Genomic DNA, 16,621 nt, shown 5'->3' on the forward strand with positions numbered 1-16,621 from the left:
AAAAAAGCATATACAGAATGGGAGGAATAGGGCTAAGTGACAGCACATGTGAAAAAGACTTGGGTATACTAATAGATCACAGACTGAATATGAGTCAACAGTGTGATGCAGCAGCAAAAAAGGCAAATGCAGTTCTAGGATGTATTAACAGAAGCATACAGTCTAGATCACGTGAAGTCATTATTGCCCTCTACTCCTCTTTGGTCAGACCTCATCTGGAATACTGTGTCCAGTTTTGGGCACCACATTTTAAAAAAGACATCAACAAACTGGAGCAAGTTCAGAAAAGAGCGACCAGAATGGTGACCGGTCTGCAAACCCTGTCTTATGAGGAAAGGTTGCAGGATTTGGGAATGTTTAGCTTGCAGAAGAGAAGACTGAGAGGAGACTTAATAGCTGTCCACAAATATCTCAAGGGCTGTCACATTGTAGAAGGATCATCTTTATTCTCATTTGCACAAGGAAAGACTAAAAGCAATGGGATGAAACTGAATGAGAGGAGACACAGACTAGATATTAGAAAAAACTATTTGACAGAGTGATCAATGAGTGAAACAGGCTGTCACAGGAGGTGGCGAGTTCTCCTTCAATGGAAGTCTTCAAACAGAGGCTGGACAGACATCTGTCTGGGATGATTTAGCGAATCCTGCTTTGAGCAGGGGGTTGGACCAGATGGCCCAGGAGGTCCCTTCCAACTCTACGATTCTAAGGGAAGTACCATAACGTGACACTGACCTGCCAAGACAGACTGTCCCAGGCAGAGCCGCTGACCCTGGTGAGAACGCCGCTGTCGCAGCAGAGGGAAGGTGTAACGAGTGTCAGCTTACGCTGAGTCGTTTTTCCTTTTTAGAGTGGATCCTCTGGGCCGTGGCACCCACCCACCTAGGGCGAGCGTACCTAGTGAGAACCCACCCCCTGTACAGGGAGTGTCAGGGGCAAGACCAAGGGGGTGAGCCACCACGGCGGCTGGACCAGACAGCCGGCTCTGGGGACACTATTGAGTGTCTGGCAACAGGATAACAAACATAAGGCGAAGTCAGAGTTCCTTCAGCAAACGTGGTTACACACTTTAATCAGGTAGAAGCAAACACAGGGAATCGGGTGCAGGGCAAAACACGGCAAGATGCGTGCAAGGGCACGCCAAATGTTCCAATCATAACACGTGCACAAAACATACCGGAGTCCAGGGCAGGGTACGTGTTAGGGATCACACAAGGGTTCCTAGAAAGGATGCGTTCTAGGACACGCCAGAGTCCAAGACGAGGTGCGTGCTGGGAGACACGCCAGAATCCAAGGCAGGGTGCGTGCTGGGAGACACACCAGAGTACAAGGCAGGGTGCGTGCGAGGAGAGACGCCAGGGTTCAAGAGAGGTGCGTGGCATCGGACTCCGAACGACTGGCAAGGACCGACAGGATCCAGGCATCAGGATGTAGTCATCTGATTCCGGACCTCTGGCAGTGGTCTGCAGGCTTCGGGAATCCGGCAGACAAACCAGGAGACGAGGCAGGGTGCGTGCAAGGAGACACGTCAGGTTCACAGGACGGAGGCCTGCGCATGCCGAGGGGCATGCCAGGGACAGGTACAAGGACGGAGGCCTGCGCGTGTAGAGGGACAGGTACAAGGACGGAGGCCTGCGCATGTAGAGGGACACGACAGGTACAAGGACGGAGGCCTGCGCGTGTAGAGTGACACGCCAGGGACAGGTACAAGGACGGAGGCCTGCGCGTGCAGAGGGACACGCCAGGGACAGGTATAAGGAACAGGGTTAGGACCTGTACGTGCAAGAGGGCACGACAGGATACATGGCAAGGCCTGCGCGTACTTTACAGAAGTATGGGGAGGTATGCCAAGAAGCAGGCGAGGGCCTGCGCGTGCTTTAGAGAGCACAGTGCAGCAACAGCGTGAGGTGCAAGGAAGCACAGAGCACGGCTGGGGCACTAGCTAGCTGATCGGGCTGCGGCACTAACAGACGGGCAAGACTCCAGCGAACCCGGCTGAGGCATGGCAGGCGACACAGCTGTCACTGACCAACGAGCACGGCTGAGGCACAAGCAGGCGGGCACGGCTAGGGCGGGCATGGCTGAGGCACAAACAGGAGGCAAAGAAGGCCAGGTGCATGCAAAGGGCACACGAAGCAACAAAGCAAGGCAAGACAAGAAACAAGACAGAGCTTAGGCAGAGTACGGAACCAGGAACGGAAGCATAGGCAGAAACACGGAATCAGGTCAGAGCAAGAACAGAGCTAGCAGCGGAGCGTAGGCCGAAGCCCAGAGCCGGGCCAAGGCAGAGCCTTGGGACTAGACATACCAAAAGTAAGAGAGGAGGAATGGTGCGTGTGCCAGGGAGCACTACAGAGCATCATAGGAGAGAGCGAGGCAGAGCAAGCAAAGACAGAGACCATAGGGAGGAACAATGCAGAGCAAAGGCAAGGTACGGAACAAGGAACTGAAGCTAGACTGAAGCACAGAACGGAATCAGAGCAAGGAAGGACTACAAGGCAGAGCAGAGACAAAACATGGCACAAAGGACAAACACTAGACAAGGCATGGGACAAGAGACGTAGTACGAGCACGGAGCATGTGCAGAGACGCACGACAGGGCAGAGTGCAAGGGCACAGAATAGAGGGAGTGACCCAGCAGACCAAGCAGCCATGCAGGGAAGCAACACAATACTCAGGCCCTGAGCATAGGGAGGGGCGGTCTGATATAGGGCATTAGCACCTCCACTTCCAGGTCAGGACCAGGGGAGAACTTCCAGTTCAGTTCCTCCAGGATCACAGAGAGCAGACACATGATCAGGGATTCCAGACATGCAGAGATGATTGCCGAACCAGACAGTGCTGGAACCTAGGAAAGATCACATGATCAGGGGTTCCAGACATGCAGAGATGATCACAGAAGGCAGAGCAGAAACACAGGCATCTTGCAGCCCAACAGTCATGAGACGAGTGTGCACACTGCTCTAGGGAACATGTACGATAGCAGACATGAGATGCGCGTGCACACCGCTCCAGGGGTCATGAGGCAAAACAGACATGGTGGACATGACAGACATGGCAAGTATGACAGAAGGACCTTGAGTACAGGGGGATACTGCCATCCGCAGACCCCTTGGGCTCCCACCTTAACCCCCCCACACTACAGCTGGATTATACCCAGGACTCCAGAGACAGAGGACATCAAGCACAGCTTGTGCCTCGGTGCCTACGTTGGAGAAGAGTGATCTCTGCAATCAAGATCTCCGAGAACAGATAAGTTTCTTCCCCATAACAAAATAACTTCTGTTTGCAACCCTTTTACTTCTACAGTTTCTGATATAACCTTTTACAGCATTTTTTCTCTGTTAGGCTGTGTGCACACGCTGCGGATTCCGCTGCGTTTCCGCAGCGGTTTTGGCCGCTGCGGACACGCAGCAGTTTTAGCTGCGGTGTACAGTACCATTCATTTGAATGGGAAAACAAAAAACGCTGTGCCGACGCTGCGGAAAAAACCGCGCGGATTTGCTGCGGTTTTGAATCTGCAGAAAGAATTGCATGTCAATTCTTTCTGCGGAAACCGCTGCGGGTTCCTATCTCCACCATTGTGGAGATAGTGAATCCGCAGGACCAAACCGCAGGCAAAACCGCAGATAATCCGCAGGTCTTTGGACCTGCGGATTATCTGCGGTTTTTGCAAAATCCGTGCGGATTAATCCGCAGCGGATTCCGCAGCGTGTGCACACACCCTTATACTGTATGTTTACCAGTATTACTCCCTGTAAATAAACCTCCCCTTTTACTGTTGGTCTGCCTGCTCCGTGGTGACATATATCCCTCCTGCACGTTATTACAACTGATTCCATAAAATCCTGTGACAGTGAGAGAAGCGTTCAGGAGCTGTCAGACATAATGCAACAGATCTGTTATGTCGTCTGTTCTAACAAGCCGAAGTGACAGCGGCGACATCTGACAGCAGCACTCACCGCGAACTCTCCAGGAATGAGCGCTCACCTGTCAGTCCTTAACGGTATAAAGCAAATTAGATATTTGCAAGAAACCCACAGCCAGCGACTAGAGCAAGTTTCTGTTGGAATTTACACCTCTTTTGTGGCGTAAATTATGTTGAATTTTTTCGGTTGCACTCCACAACGAATCCACCCAGCTAAACTCTACTCACTTTACAAAAAGATGGCAGAGCCTAAACGCCACAAGTTAGAAAATGCTTGCACAACTATGAGACATTTCGATAAATTTTAACCAAGAAATCTGGCAAAAACTGATAATACTGAGCCTTTATTCAGACATGATGGACATTCTTGAAGTTGCACAGGATTAGAAAGTCATTGCTGCTAGGATTTAAAAACAGCGCCACACTTGTGTACAGGTTGAGTGCGGTGTTGCAGCTCAGTGCCGTCTTTAGAGTTGAGATGTAATGAGATAAAAGCTCGTTTTTTTTTGTTTTTTTATCCTGTAAATTTGTTTTAAGGAAGGACTAAAAATAACTTTGGGATTTGAAGGGTTCAGTGGCGTAGGGTCGGTCATTGTGGTGGTGGGTCCAGTAGTCGTGGACGGTAGGAGAGAACTCTCAGCTGGAACAGATGTTTGTGACTGTATCTGCTGACAATTGGTCATTTTTAGGGGTCTATTTGCCCCCAGTACGAATGAAAATTATTTTTTTGTTAAGGCCCAATGTGGAGGATTGGACACCACAAAGGACCAGGCTTTCATCGCTTGTTATCCTGACACTGTATATGGGTGACAAATAATCAAAGGAAAAAAATTATGACCTGGTAAGAAAAAAAAAAAGCTTTCCATGATGCAAAATGACTTTTAATTCAAATATTAAACATTTTAGATTCACACAATAAAAAAAAAAGTAAACCTCTGACCTGCGCGTTTCGGCATTCAGCTACTATACCATAACTAAGGCTGAACATCAAAACGCGTGTTTTTTTTTTTTTTTTTTGTTTTTTTTTTTCTTGTGTGTGCTATATATTTTGATGGTGTTTTTTGTGTTATTGTGGAAGATTTTTTTTTTCTTGCAGAACCGCACTTGTTTCCTTCATCTAGATTACTGGAGTGGTTCCAACAACTCTCCGCACTGTCTTCTGCGATTTTGAAGCATAGATGTGAGGCACGGAGAGTAGAGACTCGCTTTTTCCTGCAAATAATCATACTTGTGAAGCAGGACTGTTGTCAAAAGTTCATGGCTACTGAGCAGTCTTTTTTTTTTTTTTTTTGTTTTGTTTTTTCTTTTCAATATCCAGCTGGGTAATGAAGAGGTTGCGTGAATTTGGGGTTATTCCTAAAAGTCTAATGGTGCACTGTGCCTATGATGATGTTGTTTCCTATGGTGGCCATAAATGTCAGACATTTATCTGGAGATGTAGATGATTTTGATGGGATCAGCAAACAATGTAATGATGGACTCTAGCTGGCCTTAAAATCCTCTTACCATTCTCCCATAAGCATGTGCAGTGATGAGTGAGCATGCAAGCTTCTGAGCGTGCATGCACGATGATGAGGGTGCATACGCTCTCGAGTGTACATGCGTGCTGATGATTGAGCAAACACATGTGCTAATGAGTGAACTGATGAGTGAGTGTGCAAGCTGTTGAGCATGCATGCGCGCTGATGAGGGTGCACGCGCACCGATGAGCCTCCATGCTCGCTGCTGAGCGAGCATGCAAGCTGCTGAGCATGCATGAACACTGATTAGTGTGCATGAACGCTGATGGAGAAGTGGAGAAGCTGCAGCCACATTTATTGCTATTAAAGGTTTGTAATATTGAAGTTCAACAACCCCAGTCTTTCTGCCCAACCCTTCTTTCCTATGACTTCCACCAATGGGGAACTGTCAAACTCATTTTTGGGACCCCCTGTCTCATGTATACATAGAAAGCTTTAGATTGCTAAAAGAGCCATCAAAAACTGACTGGATCTTCCAACACATATCTCCAGTTTATGACCAATTGCATCAGAAATTCTGTGAATATTTCCAAAAATGTGAGCACTGAAAAATAGTTTGAGACTGATACCAACCAGTCGGAGGTTAGTTGCCACGTGTAGTTATAACCGAACTATCGAAACAGAAAGAAGCGTGTAAATCAGTGACGTATCTTCGGATCCACTGACTTAGTGATGTAGCAGAGCTGTACTTGTCACTAACTCTAACGGTGAATTATTGATTCCTAAGTTGATTAAGTCACAATAATTGGTGCGAAGTGACAAACTTGGCACTGATACATCTGTGCATCGATCATGTGTATAAATGTTTGCTCTTTTGTTCTTGCATTGTTCTTGTCTGTTGCCTTTTGTCCTGTAACCTGTACTCTCTGATTCTTGTTGTTTGGGATTTTTCTATTCCGAAATCAACACTACATTCTCTTTTCTGACAGGTATCGTTTATTTCTCTTCCTTATCTCCATAGTAATATGCTTTGTTGTGACCAACTCCTTGGTGCTGGCGTCCTGTATGCCCATCATTCTATTGGGCATGAGATACTACTACAGTAGGAAAATAATCCTCCACCATCTGGAGTGTGCGCTCCACACGGACATGTCTGATATTGAACAATATTACATGAAACAGCCAGGTGAGTATAATCCCCCCCCCTACCATAAAGGAACATTCTCCGCTGAGACCCTATCGCCCCCAAGACAGGCATCTTATTCTTGCTTCGAGTCAACGCTGAGAAACGGCAAAGACGGCTTCTCATTTTTTTCTTTAACTGAGCCCAGGAATCTCCATGCATGTTGTTCTATCTAGGGTAGGAAGGCGGCCATGATTGTATGGTTATATTCTGTGTATATCCACCTGCAAGATAAAGCTGCTGGCGACCACGTGTCCTGGAGGGTGGAGGAGCCGACAAGGTAGGTATGGCTTCTCTTATTCATGGGTAATGTTGATGTATGTGTGATGTGGTCACTGGGAGAACTGGGATCTTCTTACCTGTACAGCGAGGATCCCACAAATCTCTGAAATGTGTGCGAGTGTACAGTGGGGCAAAAAAGTATTTAGTCAGTCAGCAATAGTGCAAGTTCCACCACTTAAAAAGATGAGAGGCGTCTGTAATTTACATCATAGGTAGACCTCAACTATGGGAGACAAACTGAGAAAAAAAAATCCAGAAAATCACATTGTCTGTTTTTTTTTCATTTTATTTGCATATTATGGTGGAAAATAAGTATTTGGTCAGAAACAAGCAATCAAGATTTCTGGCTCTCACAGACCTGTAACTTCTTCTTTAAGAGTCTCCTCTTTCCTCCACTCATTACCTGTAGTAATGGCACCTGTTTAAACTTGTTATCAGTATAAAAAGACACCTGTGCACACCCTCAAACAGTCTGACTCCAAACTCCACTATGGTGAAGACCAAAGAGCTGTCAAAGGACACCAGAAACAAAATTGTAGCCCTGCACCAGGCTGGGAAGACTGAATCTGCAATAGCCAACCAGCTTGGAGTGAAGAAATCAACTGTGGGAGCAATAATTAGAAAAAGGAAGACATACAATACCACTGATAATCTCCCTCGATCTGGTGCTCCACGCAAAATCCCACCCCGTGGGGTCAGTATGATCACAAGAACGGTGAACAAAAATCCCAGAACCACGCGGGGGGACCTAGTGAATGAACTGCAGAGAGCTGGGACCATTGTAACAAGGCCTACCATAAGTAACACACTACGCCACCATGGACTCAGATCCTGCAGTGCCAGACGTGTCCCACTGCTTAAGCCTGTACATGTCCGGGCCCGTCTGAAGTTTGCTAGAGAGCATTTGGATGATCCAGAGGAGTTTTGGGAGAATGTCCTATGGTCTGATGAAACCAAACTGGAACTGTTTGGTAGAAACACAACTTGTCGTGTTTGGAGGAAAAAGAATACTGAGTTGCATCCATCAAACACCATACCTACTGTAAAGCATGGTGGTGGAAACATCATGCTTTGGGGCTGTTTCTCTGCAAAGGGGCCAGGACGACTGATCCGGGTACATGAAAGAATGAATGGGGCCATGTATCGTGAGATTTTGAGTGCAAACCTCCTTCCATCAGCAAGGGCATTGAATATGAAACGTGGCTGGGTCTTTCAACATGACAATGATCCAAAGCACACCGTCAGGGCAACGAAGGAGTGGCTTCGTAAGAAGCATTTCAAGGTCCTGGAGTGGCCTAGCCAGTCTCCAGATCTCAACCCTATAGAAAACCTTTGGAGGGAGTTGAAAGTCCGTGTTGCCAAGCGAAAAGCCAAAAACATCACTGCTATAGAGGAGATCTGCATGGAGGAATGGGCCAACATACCAACAACAGTGTGTGGCAACCTTGTGAAGACTTACAGAAAACGTTTGACCTCTGTCATTGCCAACAAAGGATATATCACAAAGTATTGAGATGAAATTTTGTTTCTGACCAAATACTTATTTTCCACCATAATATGCAAATAAAATGAAAAAAAAACAGACAATGTGATTTTCTGGATTTTTTTTTTCTCAGTTTGTCTCCCATAGTTGAGGTCTACCTATGATGTAAATTACAGACGCCTCTCATCTTTTTAAGCGGTGGAACTTGCACTATTGCTGACTGACTAAATACTTTTTTGCCCCACTGTATGTGTCCTACAAATACAGGGTGGGCCATTTATAAGGATACACCTGCGGGGCCATTTATAAAGATGGATCCAAAATGTCCGACTTCAAAATGGCCGCCATGGTCACCACCCATCGTGAAAGGTTTCCCCCCCCCCATATACTAATGTGCCACAAACAGGAAGATGATATCACCAACCATTCCCATTTTATTTGGGTGTATCCATATAAATGGCCCACCCAGGTGTATCCATATAAATTGTCCACCGTGTATATCCATGTATTAAGGATGATGTCAATATATATTGCTACAGGGTAATCTCAGCACCCGAGAGGGCACTCAGTGATGGAGGAACCGAAAACTGGTCACAGGAAATCTGATCAGAATAAGGATCTTCTCATAGGATCATAGAAGTGGTGATAGATGATAGATAGATAGATAGATAGATAGATAATAGGTAGATGGAATGTTGGGTTTGTCATTTGCCATGATATAATTCTTTACTTCTTGATGTTACATAATAGAGCATAAGGCTCTCATACACCTTATATTATCATCTGGACACACCGACTACCTAATGATGGGTTTGGGGGTCCTGAGTGTCCCCAACAGATGATGTCTGGGAGAAAACATTTCAGGCAGTTCACCAAGGAGATAAACTGCTGCCGGAGGAATTTATATCACTATAGCTATCTTTCAGATTTATCTGTTTAATTTGTCTGCCTTCAAATTTATCTACCTGTCTGTCCTATATCTATCACCTATCATAAAGTTTATTAGAATAATATATAACCTATTACTTTACTATATATATATATATATATTGCTGATATAATTGTTAAAATACTATTATTACTACTAACACCGTATATACTCGTGTATAAGCCGACCCCCCCAATTTTGTCACAAAAAACTGGGAAAACTTATGACTCGCGTATAAGCCGAGGGTGTACAGTGAGTGGCCCCAGATAATGCTGCACAGTGAGTGGCCCCAGATAATGCTGCACAGTGAGTGGCCCCAGATAATGCTGCACAGTGAGTGGCCCCAGATAATGCTGCACAGTGAGTGGCCCCAGATAATGCTGCACAGTGAGTGGCCCCAGATAATGCTGCACAGTGAGTGGCCCCAGATAATGCTGCACAGTGAGTGGCCCCAGATAATGCTGCACAGTGAGTGGCGCCAGATAATGCTGCACAGTGAGTGGCCCCAGATAATGCTGCACAGTGAGTGGCCCCAGATAATGCTGCACAGTGTGTGGCCCCAGATAATGCTGCACAGTGTGTGGCCCCATCATATTGCTGCTGCTGCCTCCGTTACAAAAAAAAAACTGTATACTCACCTCCGTCGCTGCCCCCTGCTCATCAGCGTTGCGGGCTCTGCAGTGACTGTGCAGGCAGAGGGCACGATCGCGCCCTCTGACCTGAATGTCACTGCAGAGGACGCAGGGACAGGTGAATATGCCTCCGCCCCTTCATACTCACCCGGTTCTGGCGCTTGTCTCTGCAGCTCCCCTGCTTGTTCCATGTTGTCGGCGCTGCTCTCTTCCTGCTTCAGCGGTCACGTGGTACCGCTCACTAAATATGCGCATATTTAATGAGCGGGTACCATTTGACGCTGAAGCAGTAAGAGAGCAGCGCGGACAACATGGAACAAGCAGGGAAGCTGCAGAGAAGGGTGAGTATGATCTGACACCCCCCTCCCCCACCGATTTCCCCCCCCGGTATATGACTCGTGTTTAAGCCGAGAGGGTGGACTCTCAGCCCCAAAGAATGGGCTGAAAATCTCGGCTTATACACGAGTATATACGGTAATAAGTATTGATATCTATCATCACTCTACCTACCTCCATATTTATTTCTCCCACTATTTCTTATTTTTGTGTCTATTGATCCATCTACAAATTTCCAGATAAGAAACAAAATAGAAAATGTCAGAATTTGTCTGTCCTTCTAGCTAAGTATCAGACGTTGTATTGCGCCTACTAGCTGACGTTTTGCCGTACCCGGCGCCTTCTCGGTGCAGTCGGGCTGATAAGTGAAAGCATTGCTCACGGATGCAGAACATGTAAATACCAAGTGACATATTTTAGGACTTGTCAAGGTCTGGGAAATTCTACACGTCTTTATTTACCTTTGTTATTAATGTGAAGCCAGGGGTTTAGTTGCACTTTATTACATAGCGCTGCTCTCTTTTAACATTGGACATAAACAGAATCAACTCTTTCTACCTCCAATGACATATGTGCAGCGGTAACACCCATCAGTCACCTCCACTAGGTGATTGTCAGTTGGTTAGCACTGCTGCAACTTGTCAGTCACCCAGAGGAGGGTGGAGTTAGGCAGAAGCAGTAGAAGTGCCTTGTCCCGTCCAGTGCTCTGGCCCACCCAGAGCACTTTCAGCCTCATTTGCATTTCTCTTCTAAAATGGATTTCTCTACAACAGAACAGCATTTTTCGTTAAAGTAAAACTATCCTCAGAAAATGACCTGTTGTATAATCAGATTTTTGTGTTACATATATTTAAAAAAAAAAAAAAAAAAAGTTGGCAATTTTTTTTTTTTATATACATCACGATCTTTATTAAAAAAAAAAAATCAAAACTAGTAATCTTTCAATTTTGTGCAAATTATGTTCCATGTACAATGATATTTGCACATGCTCATTAGATGCTTCAATGCAATTTATGGAGTAGGGGGTCTGTTCATTGCTGTTAATGTACATGTGTTGTTTCCTGAAACAACAGGAAGTAGTCTAAAAAACCTGCTCTCTCCCGACTCCTCCCTACACTTGACAAGTGTTCAAGTGTTTTCATGGGGAGAGAGGATAAAGTCCATGCCAAATACTTCTTATGCGTCGGCATTACAGTTCCAACTGGCCGATCCTTCTGTTTCCTGACCGAAAGGTTCGGCCAACTTTCATCTAATATTTATAAGGGTCTTTAGACATGAGCCTTGATGGGGTCTGCCAATAATCTATTGACTGTGATATCTCCCAACTATTAAACCATAATCGGACAGGGTGGATTTTTTTTTTTACTTATTTGATCTTTGCTTCCACAGATAATCAGCACCTTATATCCTAAGTAGAAATAGCCGCACGTATGTTGCAGAGGTCTTTAATTGGAAAAGTCAGAGAAGATAGGACACAGCTTGTTTCCCCAGTGGAGAGATGATCCGTCAGTTGTAATCAATGGAAACCTATAGAAATATAGATGTAAAGTGGTTTCATTACTTGATCGCCCACTGTTACCGTGACACAGATAATCTTCTCATCGTGACTACCTCTTCTGTTACCCTGTAAGGTCAGCACACACCCCTCCATAAAATGAGAGCCTTTGGTGTATGATGGGGTCATACAAGGTTTCTGTAATATTTTACTAAAAAAAAAAAAATCTCAGAAAATTTAGTTACTCAGAAATAGAAAGTGTAATAGTGTTTACAGGTAATGAATACTGGGGAAATGAAGCAGAAAATGAACTGTGTTCTTAAAGAGTCCCTGTAACTTGCCATACAGATGTATTTATTTATTTTCCTGGTGTAAATGCCGCTGTTCGCCTGAATCCGGCGCGGTTTTTCTTTTGTTTCTGCACCTCTCCGTTCCCGAGTTATGGCCCCATCTTCCCTGTATATAAATCTAATCTAGTTAGCCAACTGGGCAGAGCCTCGTAGAACACACCCACAGAGATGAATTGAGGATGACGCCCACTTGTCTAAAATGACTAGATTTATATACAGGCAAGAGGGGGTCATATCTCAGGAACGGAGAGGCGCAGGAACAAAAGAAAAACAACATCGGATTCAGGAGAACAGTGGCATTTAGGCTATGTGCCCACGTTAGCGTTTTTAAACGCTCAGGAAACTGATCCCCTTCCCAGAAAACGCGCGTTTTATTTCTGCGCGTTTCTTGCGTGTTTTTGACGCTTTTTTTCCGCGCGTTTTCTGGGAACATTGGAAAAGGCTAAAAACGCTCAGCAATGCGGAAATTAATGAGCATGCTGCGTTTTTAGCCGCTAAGCGATTCCTGAGCGTTTAAAAACACATGCATTGGCGCAAAATGCCAAAAACGCATGCAATTTAGTGTGAAGCTTCTTTTAAGCGTTTCTGCAGCGTCTGAGCCGGCACAAACACTGCGGAAATGCTTAAAAAAACGCAACGTGGGCACACAGCCTCACAGCAGGTAAAAAAACCCTACATATTTATGACAAGGGATAGGTCCTATATTTAAAGGGATTGTTCACCTTACACACAATAATGTAAAATCTAGTCACCAGTGAACTACTATCTAATAGTCCTCATAGCTTGTCCTCCTGTGATGACGTCTAGCACGGGATGAGTATGGTAAGACCCAGCAACTATAGCTCTTTTCTGGGCCCCTGGTGCATATGTATACAGCTCCCAATGAAGTCCATGTACTGTATTCAACAACCAATAAGACATAGGTTGTAACAAACCATCCCTGCCTCCTCTATATGGAGACTGTCTGCCCTCATGTGCACCTGTGGAACCTGATAGAATATTAAAGGGGATATCCGGTACTTTAAAAAAAGATAAAAAAATGTGCCTAAGTGCTAACAGGCACGTAGTTGCTACCTGCTTGTTGTGCCTGGCACCGTTCTCTGCAGGCACAGAGCGGTCTCTGACTTCCCCTGACATCACGTCAACAGAGTTTTTCTTCCTGTTGATAGGGAGGGACTACTGGTGTCATGCTGATTGACAGCCATCTCTCTGCCGGCCAATTGGGGAAGCCAGGTGTCAATCAGCATGACACCAGTAGTCCCGCCCTGTCACTGCTGCTCTGACAGGGAACAGCTGAATCTCTGGCAGGAGCGGTCAATGACCGGCGCCGGGTACAACAGACAGGTAGTTGCCTCTGTTAGCGACTACATGACTTTTTTTATTTTTTAAGTCTCGGCTGTCCCCTTTAACAGAAAATTTCTCTGCTAATAGACAAGGTGGGTGCTGCTTCCAGCTAACTTCATGACACAGGGGTCCACCACATTTGATAGTTAAAATCCATAATCGCCATCGGTGACCAATAATTTCTGTGGGGGTCTGTGCTATTCTTTATAAGCCAACTCTCCTCTGCTGGTATAGTAGACGAATTTCCAAGTATTATAAGCTCTAAGTTTAAAGGTAACATCATTAGCATATATACAATATACAGGTGTCTCTTTATATACTTTTTGCCTTGGCTCAATATATCCTGAGATGAGTAGTACTAGATGACCAGCTTTAAAGAAAAAAAAAATCATGATTTTTTTTAATACTATGCCAGGAGATGTTTCTGCTTTAAGGGTCTATATGTGGGCACCCCCAGTGGTTGAAATGGGAATTGCAGCATGTCGTTGAAAATGTATTGAATTTGAGATTGAGGGATGTAAAGTGTTGGCAAAACTGTAATAGGAGCCACAGAGGAGTCCTCTTATCACTTCTGTCTCCATTAGATCTTCTCTGTGGTGTACATGAAGATAGCGGATCTAGTAACAGATCCCATTTCTTCAGCGCATTTATCATTGTCTTAGCATTGTTACATTAAGATGTAATGTGTATCTGGGTTTCTTCAAATTCACCTGTGTCATCATCACGAGCGACTAAAACATTTCCGTCTACATTGCATAATTCTACTTCCGTCCCGTGGCTTAAAGAGTAGTAGGAAAGAGGGTGCTCACGGCCGGCACCCCAGATTGTAATGTTCGGGCCCTGGGAGTCTTTATTTCTTGTAATGGTTTTAAGGTGCAGAAAAAGGCACAAAACTATTGACCTTATTCAGAACTTGGCAGCAGATAATGGAAGAGTTGGCCGACCGGTGACTATATGGCTGATTCGGACGTCATAGAGGGCCCCCCCACTTTGGACCCTTCTGTTTGTATGCCATTGCCGATATAGCACCAATATATTTTGGCGCGTTGTACAAAGAAAATCTTACCAGAGCAAATCCAGATAATCACAAGGAGAATGTACAAAGTCCGTGCTGTCGTTAGTTGGTTTTAACCCTGGAACCACAGCGCTGCCAATATTAACCTGAATAGAGAGTTATACTGTGCCAGGATCTTTCTGGAAAAGGGGGCATATTGATTTCATGGGGTACCATGTTTTTCTATAGGAAAAGTTTGAGTGCCAACTTCCCAGACAGTCAGTAAAGGAGCTGCTGTTAGGCGTCAGGTTCCTGTCGCTGCACAATGGGAATCCCGAGCCTTGCTTCTGGCGGTCTCCCATTCCGCTCCAGCCTCAGGGGAGGTTGCTTAGCAAACTTGTCAGTCCAGGCGCTCTGCCCAGACCAGCTCTGTGGGTTTGCTTGCTGCTGCCACCTCTGGCACAGCTATGGCAATGCATGCTGCTCAGCAGCGAGATTCTCCAGGGACTAAGTCCCCATGTCGGGCCACTGAGCATGCCCGTGGAGTGATCTCCCATTGGAGATTGAAGGTCACGTGCTCAGGTCCTGCTCCTGTTCGGATTGGTCCATCCGAGAAGCCTGGAAGGTCCCGGACGCCCGCGGCTATAAAAGGTTCGCATGGCCGCTCGGCCATGCGCTAGGAGAGACTTTATTTTCAGACTATAAGGAGTGAGTGTTGTATGCACGTATGAATGTCTCTGGTGACTGACTCATTATGAAACCTATACCCTTGGTACGCATGTGTTGTGCAGCCTAGCCTGCTAGCGCCCAGGCTTAGGCGTAGGTAGGTCAGAGTCTGAGTCAGGCATTGGTTCTTGCCAGTGACTCAGCACGCCTCAGTGCAAATGCTCCACACTCCATAGCCAGCGTCTATAGCGGCACTCGTGGCAGCGACGCTGCGCGCTCAGTGGCCTAGAGGGACTCTAACCCCATGTCCTTGGGGTAGAGTTCTGTGGCCGTTTGCTGTGCGCTCTTTGGCTGGGCTCTGTGAGCTCAACAGGCTCCGGCATCCACGTTCAGCGGTTGTGCGGCTCTGTGAATTAACAGAGTCCGCTCCTGTTCACGTTGGGTGACGTAACCCACGTGTGACTGTTTGCATGCTGCTCTATTCTTCCGCCATTGTCTAGCAGCAGTGTACCACCTCTGCACGGTGGACCCCAGCTGCGAACGCACCTACTACTACTTTATAATTTGGTGCGTTCCGCCAGCCCTAATAGCTGCTTTAATTAAAGGGGTTGTCAAGTTGGTACAAAACCATTTAAAGTTAGGCAAACTATCTAAAGGGGTATTGGAGTGAATACGGTTATAACAATGGTAGGGGACCACTAGGTATCATTTTAAAGGGGTATTCCCATCTCTTAAAGTAGAATATGCCTTCAATTTGTGACCAGGGTCAGACTTTGGAGACCCTTACTAGAGATGAGCGAACCTGAACTGTAAAGTGACCTAGTGTCCAGTGCTGAACCCCGAACATAGACTTCTCCTGGAAGTCGTTTTACAGTTCGGGGAGGAGAGAGATTTTTCAGATCCAAAGTTCGGGTCCCAATTTATTTCTTTGAGGTTTCGGTTCAGGTTCCGGAACCCGAACTCACCGAACTTTGGACTAATGTTCGGTCGATTCGGACTTCCACGGGTCTGCTCATCCCTAATCCTCACCGATCCTGAGAATGAAAGGGCCCCAGCACTGACTGCCAGAAACGCTTCGGGGTCCCAGAACGATCATAAATTGATGGCATATCCTAGTCAATAGAGCAGAACAAAAAGTTTTGCAGAACCCTCGTCCGGCCTTTTCGTTTGTAGAAACCAAGAGGAAAGTCCAGCCCAAGGTAAAACCACTGCGTTTATTTGAAAAATAGATTTTTTAAAAAATACATCCTTGTCGTGAAGAAATGGGTGAAGGCGGGGAGGGGAAAAGCAATGCGTTTCAAACTCAGTTTTTCGTTTGTACTTTGTGACCTGCACTGTACAAAATAAAAATTTTCACAAACAAAGAAACCTGCCCCAACTTGCAAATATAATAATAAAAATATGATCAGCTCATCGCTGTCGATCGGTACTTTTCTCTTGTCGATCGGCTGCATTATAAGGAGGGAATCAATCTGGCCAAATATTCCAACAGTAGAGGCCACTGGTGGCGAAAAGTGGTATTACATGACTACATCCTATC

General features: G+C 45.8%; 1 protein-coding gene across 1 annotated transcript in view; it reads left to right on the forward strand.

The window, feature by feature from the left end:
* The window catches only part of NAT8L (N-acetyltransferase 8 like), a 46,376-nt gene that overhangs the window by 7,495 nt on the left and 22,260 nt on the right, over positions 1 to 16,621 (forward strand). The window contains exon 2 of the mRNA XM_073574449.1: positions 6,410 to 6,574. Coding sequence (XP_073430550.1) covers positions 6,410 to 6,574 — 165 coding nt within the window. The remainder of the gene's footprint in view (positions 1 to 6,409; positions 6,575 to 16,621) is intronic.

This window comes from Dendrobates tinctorius, unplaced genomic scaffold (assembly GCF_039654945.1).
Source record: "Dendrobates tinctorius isolate UK_male_01 unplaced genomic scaffold, ASM3965494v1 ptg000039l, whole genome shotgun sequence".
Lineage (NCBI taxonomy): Eukaryota > Metazoa > Chordata > Amphibia > Anura > Dendrobatidae > Dendrobates > Dendrobates tinctorius.